Source organism: Hyla sarda, chromosome 9 (genome assembly GCF_029499605.1).
Source record: "Hyla sarda isolate aHylSar1 chromosome 9, aHylSar1.hap1, whole genome shotgun sequence".
In the NCBI taxonomy this organism is placed as follows: domain Eukaryota; kingdom Metazoa; phylum Chordata; class Amphibia; order Anura; family Hylidae; genus Hyla; species Hyla sarda.
The window spans coordinates 62,349,639-62,368,394 of NC_079197.1; the positions used below are offsets into that span (position 1 = coordinate 62,349,639).

General features: G+C 40.9%; 1 protein-coding gene across 5 annotated transcripts in view; it reads right to left on the reverse strand.

The window, feature by feature from the left end:
• The window catches only part of LOC130291529 (BTB/POZ domain-containing protein KCTD12-like), a 602,472-nt gene that overhangs the window by 418,427 nt on the left and 165,289 nt on the right, over positions 1-18,756 (reverse strand). The window contains exons 2-3 of one of the 5 annotated variants that reach the window (XM_056540353.1): positions 12,789-12,929; positions 9,490-11,126 (exon numbers count right to left, since the gene is read on the reverse strand). The exons of 3 other annotated variants lie outside the window; for them this stretch is intronic. In XM_056540353.1, coding sequence (XP_056396328.1) covers positions 9,706-11,010 — 1,305 coding nt within the window. In that variant the 5' untranslated portion in view covers positions 11,011-11,126; positions 12,789-12,929 and the 3' untranslated portion in view covers positions 9,490-9,705. Of the gene's footprint in view, positions 1-9,489; positions 11,127-12,788; positions 12,930-18,756 lie in introns of those variants that run through there. One more of the 5 variants, XM_056540354.1, reaches the window with a different exon arrangement.

An 18,756-nucleotide genomic window follows, 5' to 3' on the forward strand; every position in this document is an offset into this window, starting at 1 on the left:
TGTTCATTGGACGGGTAGTGCTGCCGATGTAGTATCGTCCACATTCACAAGTGAGACAATATACCACAAAATCTGATCGGCAACACATTAATTATTTTATTTTAATATAGGTTCCACCTATATTCAGGTATTTTCCTGTTTGATAATGCGAGCACCAGTTACAGTTTTTGCATTTATAGTTTCCTATCGGGGAGGAATTATTTAACCAGTTATAATTTGTTTTTTCACTGGAAAATTTACTGGATGTTATGGTGTCCCTGAGATTTGTAGCACGTTTAAAGGCTATTATTGGTTTGTTTTTAGCATATTTACCTAGAATGGGATCCTTTTGTATCAGATACCAATTATGGCAAATAGCTTTTTTGATAATGTTAAACATAGGACTGAAGGCAAAGGTAAAACAAAACCGATGATCCTCGTTATTAGTTTTTTTATTTCTTTTATGCATTGATTTTTAAATAGCAGATTTCAATCCTGTTTGTTCGCTTTAATATATGCTTTGGGTAGAACATCATGGGGATTATCACTTAGTTATTTGTACAGATCGTTTGCTTGGTGAATAAAATTTATTTGTGTACTATTGATTCTTTTTAGTCGCAGGAATTGTCCGTATGGGACTGCCATTTTTGTATGTTGTGGGTGATGGCTACTGTAATGCAACAGTGTGCTCCCAGCAGTTGGCTTTCTGTAGCCAACTGTTTGGATACCATCCTTGTTAATTTTGACTAATACATCTAAAAACTCTAGCTCATTTTTACTAGTTTTAAATGTACATGTTAAATTCAAGTTATTTTTATTGTTAACCATCTCTACAAAGTTCTTGAAGTCTGCCTCTGATCCCGTCCATATTTTTTTACAAACTTTAGATAAGGATTATTTACTGAAAAAATGAATTTTTGCTCCAAGGATGTGACATATAAATTGGCTAGGGCACAATTGGCTAGGGCAACACACCAATAATAGCCTTTCAACGTGCTACAAATCTCAGGGACACCATAACATCCAGTAAATTTTCCAGTGAAAAAACAGTTAAAAAAAAATAATTAATGTCAGATTTTGTGGTATATTGTCTTACTTGTGAATGTGGACGATACTACATCGGCAGCACTACCCGTCCAATGAACATTCGCTTTTGCAAGCATATATATTCATTGAGATCAGGAAAAGGTTCCCCTAGGGTTATGGAACATTTTCAAAAGGTTCACAATAATAATCCTACATGTATGAGATTTCAAGGTATCCAAAGGATCCTACCTGTAGAAGGCACAGACAGGAAAAAAATGCTACTCCGTGCGGAGGCAGAATGGATCCTTTGCACGAATGCACAAGGTGGACTGGGTCTTAACGATAAACTTGACCTAGGTGTATTTCTATGAATATGACTATATGTCTTATTATGATGTGTAACGTGCATTGCATTGCATTGTTTTTAATATGGTTTTAATTCACCTACACTTATTTCTTTCACTTGATATGTATTGTTAAATGTTTACCTGCTGATGTCAGTGCTTCTGGGCTTCAAAACTGGTACTGACGTCGACAGTAGGCATGACCAGAAGAAGTGGGGGTATCCCATGAAACAGCTGTCGTCATTGCGGAGAGTGCCCCGGCATCCGCGCCCGCTGCACCTATGCTATCCACTGCACGTCGTCACTTTTTGGATTAATATGCAATAAAGAAAACACATCCTAAAGCTACCTGAAGTGGTGAGTGCTATCCTTCTCTTTATCAGTATTTATTGTACCTGTGCTATGTGCACTCATGGATTCAGCACCCCACTAGCTCCTGCATAGGGATTCACTACACATTCGGAGAAATAGGTTACAGTGCCGGATTAACAGACTTTCTCTATCATAAGACAATAAATAATTTATTTGGCATGTCTATTTTCCTTACAAGCTGAGAGTTTAAAAGTTAGAAAAATGCAAAATTTTCTAATTTTTCATGAAATTATGGAATTTTTCACAAAGATATGAGGCAAGTATTGATGAATTTACCACCAACATAAAGTAGAGTATGTCACAAAAAACGATCTCAGAATCAGTATGATACGTAAAAGCCTCCCAGAGTTATTAATGCATAAATTGACAATGGTCACATTTGCAAAAAATGGCTTCGTCCTTAAGGCCAAAATGACGTCGGTCTTTAAGGGGTTAAGGACACAGGAAATTTTATTTTAGTATTTTTGTTTTTCATCCCTGCATTCTAAATATCATAACTATTTTATATTTCCATCCAGAGCCCAATATGAGGGCTTAATTTTTACATTGTGTTGTGTATCATTATTATGTACTATCCAATTAGGATTGTGAATGTTTTTGTTTGCCTTTTCCCTTACCCTCTTTTTTTTCCACAAATCTCTTTTTATTGAAAGTCATAAGAAATCGAGTAAAACAATAACAATGCGATGTAAGAATTCAGCGGTCATGTCTCCATACACAGCAGAATCTACACAGTATGATCATCAGATAGAGGCATGCCAATACAGATATAGGTGGGAGCACCATCGCCAACTAGTTAACCCCTTAAGGACTCAGGGTTTTTCCGTTTTTGCACTTTCGTTTTTTCCTCCTTACCTTTTAAAAATCATAACTCTTTCAATTTTCCACCTAAAAATCCATATTATGGCTTATTTTTTGCGTCGCCAATTCTACTTTGCAGTGACATTAGTAATTTTACCCAAAAATGCACGGCGAAACGGAAAAAAAAATCATTGTGCGACAAAATCGAAAAAAAACGCCATTTTGTAACTTCTGGGGGCTTCCGTTTCTACGCAGTGCATATTTCGGTAAAAATTACACCTTATCATTATTCTGTAGGTCCATATGGTTAAATTGATACCCTACTTATATAGGTTTGATTTTGTCGCACTTCTGGAAAAAATCATAACTACATGCAGGAAAATTTATACGTTTAAAAATGTCATCTTCTGACCCCTATAACTTTTTTATTTTTCCACCTACAGGGCGGTATGAGGACTCATTTTTTGCGCCGTGATCTGAAGTTTTTATCAGTATGATTTTTGTTTTGATCGGACTTTTTGATCACTTTTTATTCATTTTTTTAATGGTATAAAAAGTGACCAAAATACGCTTTTTTGGATTTTGGAATTTTTTTGTGCGTACGCCATTGACCGTGCGGTTTAATTAATGATACATTTTTATAGTTCGGACATTTACGCATGCGGCGATACCACATATGTTTATTTATTTATTTTTTACACTGTTTTCTTTTTTTTATGGGAAAAGGGGGGTGATTCAAACTTTTATTAGGGAAGGGGTTAAATGACCTTTATTAACACTTTTTTTTGAATTTTTTTTGCAGTGTTATAGGTCCCACCGCGGCGGTCCCGAACAGCCCGACTGAGCAGCCGGGTCACTTTCAGTTTCACTTTAGAAGCAGCGGTCAGCTTTGACCGCCGCTTCTAAAGGGTTAATACCGCACATCGCCGCGATCGGCGATGTGTGGTATCAGCCGCGGGTCCCGGCCGTTGATGAGCGCCGGGACCATCGCGATATGATGCAGGATCGCGGCGCGATCCCGCTTCATGTCGCGGGAGCCGGCGCAGGATGTAAATATACGTCCTGCGTCGTTAAGGGGTTAAAGGGGTACTCCGGTGAAAACCTTTTTTCTTTTAATTCAACTGGTGGCAGAAAGTTAAACATATTTGTAAATTACTACTATTAAAAAATCTTAATCCTTCCTGTACTTATTAGTTGCTGAATACTACAGAGGAAATTCTTTTCTTTTTGGAATGCTCTCTGATGACATCACGAGCACAGTTCTCTCTGCTGATGTTATAATAATAATGCTTAATTTATTGTTGTCTTTAGTGGGATTTGAACCCAAGTCCCCACAACTGCAAGGTAGCAGTGCTAACCACTGAGCCACCATGCTGCCCTTAGCACACATCTGCTGTGCATGGTTGCTAAAATGGACAGAGAGCAGCAGAGAGCACTGTGCTCGTGATGTCATCAGTGTTCCAAAAAGAAAGGAATTTCCTCTGTAGCATTCAGCAGCTAATAAGTACTGGAAGGATTAAGATTTTTTAATAGAAGTAATTTACAAATATGTTTAACTTTCTGCCACCAGTTGATTTAAAAGAAAAAAGGTTTTCACCGGAGAACCCTTTTAAACATAACATAACTATGACATAACTAACGAACAATGAAGCCCAAACTTGTCTACATCAGCGAAAAGCCTAGGTGTACAAGTGGCTACTAAGACAGGTGTGGAGATGCAAAAGGGTTTAACCCTAGGGAGAGGAACCTGGTTAATAGGTACGGAGGAAGGGGTTGTGGAGTAGGGTAATGTATCGCCTGGCCGGGCAAATGTCTGTTTGTGGCATATAGCCAGTAACTGGAGGGTGGGTGGGGGTGGAATAGAACCGCGAAGGTTACGAGCACCAACCTTAAGTTAGGAGAGGAGAAAGGTTACATGTAAGCAGTAAAGGGCCTATCCAGATGGGGCGGCAAGTTGGAGTTTATGTGAGAGCCACGGCTGCCACAGACTTTTAAATTTATCATGCGTGTGTGAGTGCCAGCTAGTCATTTCCTCCATACAGCATATTTGATAAATTTTTTCGACACACTGAAACTTGGAGGGGGGGTGGTCTGTCTCCACAGCAGCGGAACCAACAACTTAGCAGCTGCCAGCATATGCGTGGGTAGAGAGTGAACTGATGGTTTGAACGAAGAAGTATGTGGCGCTAATGCTATAGTGGCCATATTAAGGGAGATGGAGCTCTGACAGACTGAATTAATTGTGGCCTCAACCTCTCTCCAAAAGGGATGGATAATAGGGCATGACCACCATATGTGTTCAAATGTGCCCACAGCACCCTCACATGTCCAACACATCTTGTTGGGGGTATAGCCCAAACCTGAATAGAGCCTCTGGGGTTCTGTACCACCTAGTTAGCAGTTTGAAATGATTTTACTGAAGTTTGATACAACGAGAGAAGCCGTGGGAACACCGGAGCACCCAGCGGCGTAGGGCATCAGTTAAAGTAATGCCTAGTTCCTTTTCCCAGGACTGGAGGTAGAGAGGGTATGAAGAGTTGTCATTTTGAATAAGATGTTTATAAAACACTGAGAGTTTCAACTTGCACTGTGCATCATGAATGTAGAGCTTGTCTATCCACATAAGGGGCTTGGCAATGGAAAATGCTTTCAAGAAGGATGAGCACGCTTGTCTAGCTGCATGAGCATGGAGTGGAGCAGAGGGGTGAGATTGCACCAGAGACCGGAAAACCTCAATATCAGACGGGGTGTTATGTGGAAGGAGATCTATCAAGGTAGATGGTATCTCCGACCAGAGCGTATTAGTGCAGCCTCCCAAAGGTCTAAGAGTTTGGGGGATTAGTGAAGCCGGGGCTCTGGGGGGACCTCCTTTTGGTCAGAGTCAGGGGTCACGAGATTATATTTAACTAGTAGGGTGCCTTTTGGGAGTGGGTTACGAAGCGATCTCAGCCTCTCAGCCTTACCTTTTTTTTTATTCCTGTATCCCTTATTATTTCAATAACATTTTAAGCCCTTAAGGATGCAAGGTGTATGTGTATGCCCCCGTTCCCAAGTCCTTAACCCCTTAAGAACTCAGCCCACTCAGGCAATTTTATTTTTACGTTTTCGTTTTTTCCTCCTTGCCTTCAAAAAATCATTACTCTTTTATATTTTCATCCACAGACTAGTATGTGGGTTTGTTTATTGCGTGACCAGTTGTCCGTTGTAATGCCATCACTCACTTTGCCATAAAATGTATGGCACAACCAAAAAAATACTATTTGTGTGGGGAAATTAAAAAGAAACCGCAATTTTGCAAATTTTGGAAGGTTTCGTTTTCAAGCCGTACAATTTACGGTAAAAATGACATGTGTTCTTTATTCTTTGGGTCAATACAATTAAAATGATACCCATGATAATATACTTTTCTATTACTGATGCGCTTAAAAAAAATCGCAAACTTTTTAACCAAATTAGTACGTTTAAAATCCCCCTATTTTGAAGACCTATAACTTTTACATTTTTCCGTATAAGCGGTGGTATGAGGGCTCATTTTTTTACACCATGATCTGTACTTTTTTATTGAGACCATACTTGCTTATATAAAACTTTTAATACATTTTTTATAAAACATTTTTGGTATAAAATGTTATTAAAAAAAAGCAGCTATTTTGGACTTATTTTTTTTAACGTTCACACCGTTCACCGTACAGTATCAATAACATTTTATTTTAATAGTTCGGATATTTACGCAAGCGGCGATACCAAATATGTATATAAAATTTTTTTTTTTTACACTTTTTAGGGGTGAAATAGGGAAAATGGGACAATTTACGTTTTTATTGGGGGAGGGGTTTTTCAAATTTTTTTCTTTTATATTTACACTTTAATAGTCCCCATAGGGGACTATTTATAGCAATCATTCGATTGCCAATACTGTTCAGTGCTATGCATAGGACATAGCACTGATCAGTTTTATCGGCTATCTTCTGCACTGGTCTGCTCGATCGCAGACCAGAGCAGAAGACCCGTGGAAGGCAGCGGAGGCAGTTGAGGGGACATCCATCTGCTGTTCTGGATGATCAGATCACTGCGGCACTGGCGATCCGATCATCCATTTTCGTGACCTCGATGCTGCAGATGCCGTGACGCCTCCTCCCTGTGCCAGTCACTACACTGGTTACCAATTCAGTCCAGAATACAGTACAAAATCCTCAGTCTCACACACAAAGCTCTGCTCAATGCTGCATCTCTGTCTACCATCCTACAAATTCTCTCCGATCTGCTAATGATCTCACACTAACATCTTCTATAATCCCCGTCACCAAGACTTCACTCGTGCTGCATCGGTTCTCTGGAATGCTATCCCTCAATCCCTCAGACTCAACAACAACATCCATGGTTTCAAACGTGGCCTAAAAACACATCTCTTCAGACAGGCCTATAACATTCTCTAATTGGCCTCAACATATCCTCAATATATCCCCACACCTCTTGTTTGAATAGTTATTGTGTAATTTTATGTCTGATACTTGTCTTTGTTTGTACCCCATAAATGTAAGCGCTGCGGAATCTGTAGGTGCTATATAAATAAATAAAATAAAATAAAAATCATGGCATTTGAGGGGTTAATGGCGGAAATCCGCGTGATCGTGGATGTCCACCATTACCGGCGGGTCCCTGGCTGCTATCAGCAGCCGGGACCTGCCGCACATTACCCGAGCTTCGCTCCGATGCTCACGGTTATGCATAGGACATAAATGTACGTCCTGGTGCTTTAAGTACCAGCTCACCAGGACATACATTTATGTCCAGCGTTGTTAAAGGGGTTATCCAGGAAAAAAACTTTTTTAATATATCAACTGGCTACAGAAAGTTAAACAGATTTGTAAATGCCTTCTATTAAAAAATCTTAATCCTTTCAGTACTTATGAGCTTCTGAAGTTGAGTTGTTCTTTTCTGTATAAGTGCTCTCTGATGAAAAGTGTCTCGGGAACCACCCAGTTTAGAAGCAAATCCCAAAGCAAACCTCTTCTAAACTCGGCGGTTCCCGAGACACGTGTCATCAAAGAGCACTTAGACAGAAAAGAACAACTCAACTTCAGAAGCTCATAAGTACTGAAAGGATTAAGATTTTTTAACCCCTTAAGGACGCAGGATTTTTCAGTTTTTGCATTTTCGTTTTTTCCTCCTTACCTTTTAAAAATCATAACCCTTTCAATTTTCCACCTAAAAATTCATGTTATGGCTTATTTTTTGCGTCACCAATTCTACTTTGCAGTAACATTAGTCGTTTTACCCAAAAATCCAAAAAAATTTAAGAAAAAATGCCATTTTGTAACTTTTGGGGGCTACCGTTTCTACGCAGTGCATATTTCGGTAAAAATGACACCTTATCTTTATTCTGTAGGTCCATACAGTTAAAATGGTACCCTACTTATATAGGTTTCATTTTGTCATACTTCTGCAAAAAATCATAACTACATGTAGGAAAATTTGTACGTTTAAAAATGTCCTCTTCTGACCCCTATAACTTTTTTATTTTTCCATGTACAGGGAGGTTTAAGGGCTCATGTTTTGTGCCGTGATCTGAAGTTTTTATCGGAACCATTTTTGTTTTGATCAGACTTTTTGATCACTTTATATTCATTTTTTAATGGTATAAAAAGGGACCAAAAATACGCTTTTTTGGACTTTGGAATTTTTTTACGTGTATGCGATTTCACCGCGGCTGTCCCGAACAGCCCGACTGAGCAGCCGGGATACTTTAACTTTCACTTCAGACGCGGCGGTCAGCTTTGATCGCCGTGTCTGAAGGGTTAATGTAGGGCGTCACCGTGATCGGTGATGTCCTGCATTAGCCACGGGTCTCGGCTATTGATGGCCACCAGGACCGACCCGATATGATGCGGGGTCACTGTGTGACCCTGCGGCATATCACGGGAGCCAGTGGAGGACGTAAATATACGTCCTTCGTCATTAAGGGGCTAATAGAAAAAATGTACAAATCTGTTTAACTTTCTGGAGCCAGTTTATATATAAAAATACGTTTTTTCCTGGATAACCTCTTTATGCACTGAGGGCATCCCGCTAACGTGCGTTTAAACCGTTCTCATGAACGGAGAACGGGTTAAACCCCATGGGTCCCGGTTGCTATGGGCAGCCAGGACCCACGGCTAATGCAGGGCACTGCCGATGGGGCCGATGTCCAGCATTAACCCTTTAGACATCGAGATCAAAGTTGATCGCAGCGTCTAAACTGAAAGTGAAACTATTCCGGCAGCTCAGCGGAGCTGATGGGGACAATCACTACAGAATCGCGATGTCCCGATCAGCTTACTGGACGATGGGAGGGTCCTCACCTACCTCCTTGTCATCCGATTGGCTATCTATTGATCCATGTCTGCACAGAGCAACAGAGCGCCAGTAACACTGATCAATGCTATGCTAATTACATAGCATTGAACAGTGTATGCAATCAAAAGATTGCATGGTATAGCCCCCTATTTTTTAAATAATGTAATAAAAAAAAATCATATGTGGTACCGCCACATGTGTAAGTGTCCTAACTATTAAAATATAAAGTTAGCTAAACCCCACGGTCGATGGCGTAAACGTAAAAAAATACCAAAGTCCAAAAATGTGAATTTTTTGGTCACTTCATTTACGATAAAATATTAATAAAGAGTGATCCAAAAGTCCCATCAAAACAAAAATGATACCAATAAAATTAAAGACTACGGCGCAAAAGATGAGCCCTCATATATCCCTATATGTGGGAAAAAAAAGTTATCGGGGTCAAAAGCTACTCCACGCCGATAAAATCCAAATAAAACCAATTTCTCCAAGCAACAGGGCGGGATGAACAAGAGCGCTGAGACCAGGTACTAGGGTGAAAAGATTTATTTCCCACAATCCTTTTTTTTTATTTTTTTATAAGGAACAAATCATCAATAAAGCGTCTGTAAAAAATAATATAAGCAGAAAATTGTGAAGCTTAGGTAAATAGTAAAAAATAGATAAAGAACAATGTTTGACCAACAAAAAATCCTTCTCTTTTTTATTTAATAACAATGAATTAATGGCTTTATTAATAAGTGTATTGTACTGTATTTCATATTTAGGTAAGGGATCTTCCTTAAGAATTTCATAATAATTAATGTCAGATAATATGGACAAGGCCTCCTTGATATAATCCTCTCTATTAAGAATGGCAGGACGCACCATTAATATTCTCTGATGTGGATGGATCATTCATATTAATATTGTTAATACCAGAAGACAGTGTAGTAGCAAACCCCAAAGAGTTTTTTACCGTGGACACCCCTGCTGATATGCCGCCCCCGGGCACAACAAAATTGACCGAGGGGCAAGCAGATCCGCACGGGTTCACATCGGCGACTGGACCCACATGAAAATTGTCAGTATGTAGATAATCAGACTTTGCTGTGGGACCACAGGAAGAGAGGCTCCCGTTCACACTGACCAGTAAGTCCACTAAAGTTACATCAGATGGAACACATATAGTATTATTATGGCTATTTAAAGTAATGGAATTGACACTAGATGCATTACCAACAAATTTCTTAGAATGGTGAGTATAATTTTTATTGTTATGAAGATTTGAATTATATATCATACGGCCACTGTGTGGGGAATGACGGACCTTAGGTCTAGTTCCTCCCACCGCAGTAGAATACAGAGGTTTAGTATGCTTTTTAGTGGTTGAAGCCTCACTATCGGACGTTGTAATGCTGTTACTAGCAATAGTTGAAGTTCCCATGTTCAATGATCCTGTACTAGCAGTGGACAATATGGAGGGGCTGCTGCTGTTTCTAGGATGCATGGATGGATTAGTATGTGAAGGAACCGAAGACAATGTGTTATTATTACCGCCATATAAATTATTAGTATCTTTTATGATTTTACTAGAATGATTATATCTTGGCCACTTACGTATCTGGCCGCAGAGATAATCATTCTTATCCCTATTATATTTGTAAACTTTTTTATTGATGGTGTCCATCTCAAGTTTTTTTAGACGATTCAAAATAATACCATCTAATTTAATAAATTCATTGTACATGGAGTCTTTCAAAAGTTTAGCTCTGATTTCTCCAGCTTTAATGGTTAGATCAGAAACTACAGATGTTCTTTTTGCATAAAGACGCTCCATCATACCCGTAGAACAGGTCTCTAAAAAAGATTCCCAGTCACAGGTGAATGCTGGATCGTCAGTAAAAGACGATGCAATGGGAGGACGTAAACCCCGAGGGGTGATATGAGATTCAATATATCTCGGTAGCAACAAAATATCAGTGCCATGTTGTATCTCTGATTTGCAACAGTTTTTATATTGTTTAAACAGTTCATTCATATAGTTACGATCAGTCTCAGATAGGGGGTCCATTGTAGCAGTTTCAGGGGATAGTCGCTTCACAGGTGCAGTCCCAATCAGCTGGCTAATCAAATGGTTACGAGTGGAAGCACGATTCTCAAGGAATTCCATAGTATGAACAGCAACAAGTCCAGTAATTAGATAAATCCAATAGCAGGTGAAACACAAATAGTGCAGCAATCCAGAAATATTCCTTAGGAATTCAAGCGTAGTGGCTTGATAGAAAACTAAAATAAAAAAGAGAACAGGTATGCGCTCTGTAGTGTGACACCAAGGGATAAAATAGGTAACGCACTGTGTGACTTGCGCTTACCAAAGGAGGTTGTACTACGTCCAAGTACAACCATGGATAAAGGTGCAACACAGGGCAGTCTCTGCAGCTACTCCACGCTGATAAAATCCAAATAAAACCAATTTCTCCAAGCAACAGGGCGGGATGAACAAGAGCGCTGAGACCAAGTACTAGGGGGAAAAGATTTATTTCCCACAATCCTTTTTTTAAATTTTTTTATAAGGAACAAATCATCAATAAAGCGTCTGTAAAAAATAAGATAAGGAGAAAATTGCAGGTGCTGCTGAATGTACAGGGACTCAAATCGCCCCATGACCAAATTTTCATAACTTGGGGCAAAACAAGTCCCCGTAGCGCAGCCCCACGTCTGCCTATAAATGATATTATTGATCTGAAATGCGTAGTGCTCTAAAATAAATTGCATAGCCTCAATTAAAAAGGAAACTTGTGTAGGATCTAAAGTGGGATAATGAAAAAGAGTGTCATAAATAGCTTTTAACCCAATGATGTGGTAATGTTAGAATATAACGCACAAACATCAAGTGTAATAAATAAAAAGTGTGTGTGTGGGGGGGGGGGTAGAACTAAATCACGTAATCTATAAAATGGGACAAATTACTAGTAAGTGACCCTGCACCTGAAATGATAGGATGACCGGGGGGATGTTTGTGCGTTATATTCTAACATTACCACATCCATTGGGTTAAAAGCTATTTATGACACTCTTTTTCATGATCCCACTTTAGATCCTACACAAGTTTCCTTTTTAATTGAGGCTATGCAATTTATTTTAGAGCACAACGCATTTCAGTTCAATAATATCATTTACAGGCAGACGCGAGGCTGCTGCTATGGGGACTCGTTTCGCCCCAAGTTATGCCAATTTGGTCATGGGGCGATTCGAGTCCCTGTACATTCAGCAGCACCCGCAATTTTCTCCTTATATTATTTTTTACAGACGCTTTATTGATGATTTGTTCCTTATAAAATAAAAAATAAAAGCATTGTGGGAAATAAATCTTTTCACCCTAGTACCTGGTCTCAGCGCTCTTGTTCATCCCGCCCTGTTGCTTGGAGAAATTGGTTTTCTTTCGTCTACATGACAGCACCCTGAGATTGCCTCCGCCTAACTGGGACAAGAAAAACATTGAGAGTTTAAAAACATGCCCCTTCCACTCCATTCCGTGTTTTTTCAGTCCCTGTCTAGGAAGGAATCCTAAAAGTGCAGGATGGCGATTCCTACAGGGTAATATTTTTTCCTCTATACTTTTTTTTCTATTTTTTCTTTTTTCAGACTTAACAGGTTCATACCAGGGTTTTTTTTTCCTTATAATTACCACATCCCATGGAGTCTGGGTCACTATCTCCCCTCGGGTGGGTTTATGCAGAGGAGATGCAACAGTGGCTGGGTGGCATATCCTACGTCCTGCCTTCCATGGTCATCTGCAGCCAGATCTTTTAATTGAGGCTGTGGAGTCCTTAGGCCCAAAGGCCTCTATTGCAGTGTAAATTGACATCACCTCTGACCAGAGAAGATGGAGGAATATGACTTTTTTTTTTCCATAAGAAGCCTTTATTTCTAACCTCAAGTGCTTACCTCGGATTTCTGACCAAGCCCCACAACTCTAGCTTCTGTTGCTACTCCAGCCACTCCAGCTACTGCCGCTGCTACCACTTCTCCAGCAACTGTCGATACTGAGCAGCATGTTTATACTGGTCAAAGCCTCTGACGATGATCCTGTGCAGAGCCAATAAAACCGTAAGTAAAGAGGGCTTATAGGGTTGTTCTACCCTGGCCTACCATTATTGTATCTTGATCCGCATCTTCCTTTATATTTTAGAGAGAAAGGGATATTTCTGTGGTTCCTGATAAACCTAAATCTAATCCTATATCAAATAATTTTAAATTTGTAATTAGGAGCCTCAGATATTGTCAAAAAAGCCACTTTTTAAAAAAAAATGTATTAATACCATGGTCTCTAATGAAACCTCTGATCTTATTGAAAAAAAAAAAAAAGCGGTACAGAAAATGGTACAGTTAGGCATCTAGGTCCCCTTCTTTCGGTCAGGCTGTCTCTTCACATCCACTAAAATACATAAAAAAAAACATAGAGTGGTCTCTTTTCTGATTCTGACGATGGTGGTTCTCATCAGGATATTGAGGAAGCTGTATGTGTGGACAGCCCTTTTGAGAACGTGGATATAGAACATTTTTGTTTAGTTTTGAGGTTATTGAAAAGTTAATAAGATCTATTAGAACCACTTTAAATCTTGAGGAAGTTGAGGAAACTAGAACTATCCAGGACAAATTGTTTGTTGGTCTAGGCGATCAAAAGTCACCTTCTTTTCCTGTGCATAAAAACATTCACAAATTAATTAAAAACGAATGAGCGAAGCCTGATAAGTTTTAAGGCTGGACAGAGTCTGTATTTATGGGAGGGGCCTAGTTGACACCCTTAGCAGGGCACATGTCTGAAGTCATGATGTACATCAGCACAATATTCCCGGTCCAAGCGGTCAGTCGTAAACAGACGAGAGGGGGTGGTTGCCTGGAGGATTTTCCCTCGCTCCGGCTTGCAATGGCGTTCCCAAGCCCATCTGCAATGTCGAGTAGCGCCCTAATCCCTCCCCCCCTTTTTTCATTAGTGCCTAGTGACTCTCAACTCACACTCAGAATGCCACAGGCTTTTGAGGTCGCCAGGGAGGGGTTGGTGGTTATTGGACTATAATCTTCCACCATGTTTCCTGCTTTTAAATGATTTTAAATGTTTGAAAGAACTCCGTCCGGCACCAAGGTATGAGGTAAAAAAGGCTTGTCTTTATGTATTCCACAGCAGGATACATACGGATAAAGATGTCTGACGCGTTTCGCCCTTTGCAGGGCTTAATTGTAGACTAATACATCTTATAACAAATACGATTAAAATACTGAGCGGTCCGGTCACATGACCTACCGCATCATCACATTAAAATTGCATGGAAAAACTGGATACCTGGATAATACATGGATCACACCGAATTTTAGGAAAACCTGAAGTGGCTCTCTACGAGCTAATTCACACCATCCTATTTGGCCGTTACTTCTGTGTGCGAATTTTATCCTAAATTTATACCAATATGGCTGTAAGCCTGACTAATTTGATAATCCCAAATATTAAATACAATTAGTATGAAACAGAAGGGCCATGTATAAAACTATATTGCTTATAGGAGTGATAGAAACGCAGAAATGACTAATACTATCTGAGATCTAGTTTAAGGCTATACGGTATTTCTGAGATAGTGCCAAACTCACTCTTATTTTTATTTTTTATTTTTATTTTATTTAAATTTTCTGTTATTCTAGATATTAAAGCCTGTAATGATTTTACTGATACAAATGGATTCTACATATATTCATCACACAGGATAGAGATGTGGGTGAATTTAGGTAGTCGGGTCCGCGCTGCTCCAGGCCTCCGTCGTGCGTCCCCGGCGTCATTGCTATGCGCTGAACGGCGCGGCGCTTGACGTCAGAGCACCGCGCCGTGCATAGCAACGACGCTGGGGACGCACGACGGAGGCCTGGAGCAGCGCGGACCCGACTCAGGTAATTATGCCACCGGGGATAGGGGGAGGCAACGGGGCAGCGGCGCCGGCAATGGGTGCCGCTGCCCCTTCTCTCCCCCTGGCTGTCGGCGCCACTTCTCTCCCCCTGGCTATCGGCGCCGGCACCGATAGTCAGGGGGACAGAACGGGCAGCGGCGCCGATAACCAGGGGGTGAAAAGGGCCGACAGCAGCGCTCTAGACCCCAGGAAAGGCAGGGGGAGAGAAGCGGGCAGCGACGGCCTCTCTCCCCCTGCCTTTCCTGGGGGTATATCGGGGTATACACGCGCACACACGCACCCTCATTTTATCATGGATATTTGGGTAAAAAACTTTTTTTACCCAAATATCCTTGGTAAAATGAGGGTGCGTGTTATAGGCCGGTGCGTGGTATACCCCGATAAATACGGTATATAATCATGAAATTAGGAAGAATATACATAAGCAACTATAAAACCATAGGTATATATCGTTATAGCCAACGTTATAATCTAGTTTCCCATGATTGATAAATACTTTTATATACAAGAATAAAATAATATGTACTAAGCACTACCTAAATTCACCCACATCTCTATCCTGTGTGATGAATATATGTAGAATCCATTTCTATCAGTAAAATCATTACAGGCTTTAATATCTAGAATAACAGAAAATTTTAATAAAAAATAAATAAATAAATAAATAAATAAAATAAGAGTGAGTTTGGCACTATCTCAGAAATACCGTATAGCCTTAAACTAGATCTCAGATAGTATTAGTCATTTCTGCGTTTCTATCACTCCTATAAGCGATATAGTTTTATACATGGCCCTTCTGTTTCATACTAATTGTATTTAATATTTGGGATTATCAAATTAGTCAGGCTTACAGCTATATTGGTATAAATTTAGGATAAAATTCGCACACAGAAGTAACGGCCAAATAGGATGGTGTGAATTAGCTCGTAGAGAGCCACTTCAGGTTTTCCTAAAATAGGGTGTGATCCATGTATTATCCAGGTATCCAGTTTTTCCATGCAATTTTAATGTGATGATGCGGTAGGTCATGTGACCGGACCGCTCAGTATTTTAATCGTGTTTGTTACAAGATGTATTAGTCTACGATTAAGCCCTGCAAAGGGCGAAACGCGTCAGACATCTTTATCCGTATGTATCCTGCTGTGGAATAAAGACAAGCCTTTTTTACCTCATACCTTGGTGCCGGACGGAGTTCTTTCAAGCATAAGGAGTTGCCGGAGGCGGTGCCGGCAGTCCGCAGCACAGGTGCAAGAGGTGTCCGGAGCTGGTGAGAGCGGTATCCATATCCCTTTGATTTTAAATGTTTGTGCTATAATTGGTGGGATTTAATAAAGATATAGGGGACATGTATCATTGCCTTTAGACTACTTTTCATGTCTACAGATTTTGCGCAATTGTGCTTTGTTTGCATTTGAGCTGCGTTTTTTTTGGTGGATGATTTTCTAAAGTTGTCACCTGTTTGGTGGACTGGTATGTATAATTTGTGGAAAAAAAATGTAGATATTTTTTTGTGCAATTGTTTTTTTTTGTTGCAAAAATCAACTAAAAATCTACGAGTGGTAGCAAGGACACGTAGAAAAGTGTCGGACGCTGGACGATGCAGGAGCCAGCCCTCAGCACTGCAATACTACAACTACTCCCATCATGGGACAGAATCTGTCCCATGATGGTAGTAGTTGTAGTACCGCAGCGCTGAGGGACGGCTCTTGCACATCCCCCGAGTGCGGGACTCTATTGGGACTGTTAAGACTTTTACTCCCATCATGGACAGACTCCGTCCATGATGGGAGTTGTAGTCCTGGGGCTGAGGTGCAGATGGCAGCAGGTCATTCTCTAGAGACCCGCATCAATCCGCATTTATTAACTTAATAAGTCGGCGGTACATGCGGCTTCACTGCGCTGCCGCGGGCTCCTGTATACACTGTCATAATTCATAATCCCGGTCGCCGGAACATGGGAGCTCTGATTGGTGAAAAGCTATTAACCAATCAGAGCTCCCCTCTCCCAGCGGGGATTATGAATTATAAGAACTGTATATAGGAGTCGGCGTGCAGCGCTGTGTAGCCGCATGTAACGCCAGCTTGTATAGTTAATAAATGTGGATCTCAGCAGGTCTCTGGAGAATGATCTGCTACAATCTGCCCCTCTGCCCTTGGACTACCACTCCCATCATGGGACAGAGTGTTTCCCATGATGGGACTAGGTGTAGTACCGTGGTGCTGCTGAGGGATGGCACTTGCACATCCCCTGGCTGCGGGACATTTAGAACTACTACTCCCATCATGGACAGACTCTGCCATTGATGGGAGTTGTAGTCCAGGGGCTGAGGTACAGATTCCACTGGGTCATTCTCCAGACACCTGCTGTGATACGCATTTATTAACTGTAAAAGTCGGCGGTACATGCGGCTACATCGCGCTGCCACTGGCTCCTATATACACTGTCATAATTCATAATCCCCGCCACCGGGAGAGGGGAGCTCTGATTGGTCAATAGCTATCCACCAATCAGAGCTCCCGTCTCCCGGCGGGATTATAAATGATGACAGTGTTAGAGATGAGTGAATTTACAGTAAATTCGATTCGTTACGAACTTCTCGGCTCGGCGGTTGCTGACTTTTCCTGCATAAATTAGTTCAGCTTTCCGGTGCTCCGGTGGGCTGGAAAAGGTGGATACAGTCCTAGGAAAGAGTCTCCTAGGACTGTATCCACCTTTTCCAGCCCACGGGAGCACCTAAAAGCTGAACTAATTTATGCAGGAAAAGTCATCAACTGCCGAGCCGAGAAGTTCGTGACGAATCAAATTTACTGTAAGTTTGCTCATCTCTAGACAGTGTACATAAGAGCAGGTGGCAGTGCAATGTAGACGCATGTACCACCGGCTTTTTAATTTAAGTGCGGATTGCAGCAGATTGTTGGAGATCTGTTGCGATCTGCATTGCATAATGCCGTTGACAGCAGATTCCGCAGGTCCTTCGCTCATTCCGCCATTTATAAACGGCATTCAGTTAACCTGGCAATGCGCGGCATTGCACGGGTTAAGTGGCAGAAGTCCCACTGTTTCCAGCAGGGGACAACTTCTGCAACACCCCCAAGACCATCTGTCGATGGTCCTGGTCAGCGATCACTGTGATTGATCCCTGTGGACCAATCACAGTGAATGAGCTGACTGGGGGGTAAAGTTCATTTCCCCTGCTCTGCCCGCCGCTAGAAGTCTGGGCAGAGCAGGGGAAGATGACCCCTGATGAGAGTTTTAGTTTAGCAACAATTGGAGGCTCCCTGTTTACGAACACGCTGCATTATGAGCACTCTTCCCAGGGGAGAGCACAAAAAATGTACTAATCCATATGTATTGCTTTTCTTTTCTTCTCATTTCAGATGCTTGAATGCGGAGGACTACATCAGATTCGGTGGACTGCGACGATGACCAGCATTTTTTTTTAAATTTCAATAAAATGTTTGACGAGGGCTGTGGGGGAGTGTTTTTTTTAAATTACATTTTTTTTTCAATCTGTCCTTTTTTTATAATTGAATTTTCAGGGTTAGTAGTGGAAGCTATCTTATAGACGGAATCTATTACTATGCCAGGGCTTAGCGTTAGCCCCAAAATCAGCTAGCGCTAACCCCCAATTATTACCTTGGTACCCAGGGGTGCCGGGAAGAGCTGGTACCAACAGGCCCGGAGCATCAAAAATGGCGCTTCTGGGCATAGGCGGTAACAGGCTGGCATTATTTAGGCTGGCGAGGGCAAGTAACAATGGTCCTCGCCCACCCAGGTAACGTCAGGCTGTTGTTGCTTGGTTGGTATCTGGCTGATACTGAAAATAAGGGGAACCCTATGCGTATATATATATATATATATATATATATATATATATAAACACAGCTCTGCAGAATCTGTAGGCGCTATATAAATAAATTATTTATATATATATATATATATATATATATATATATATA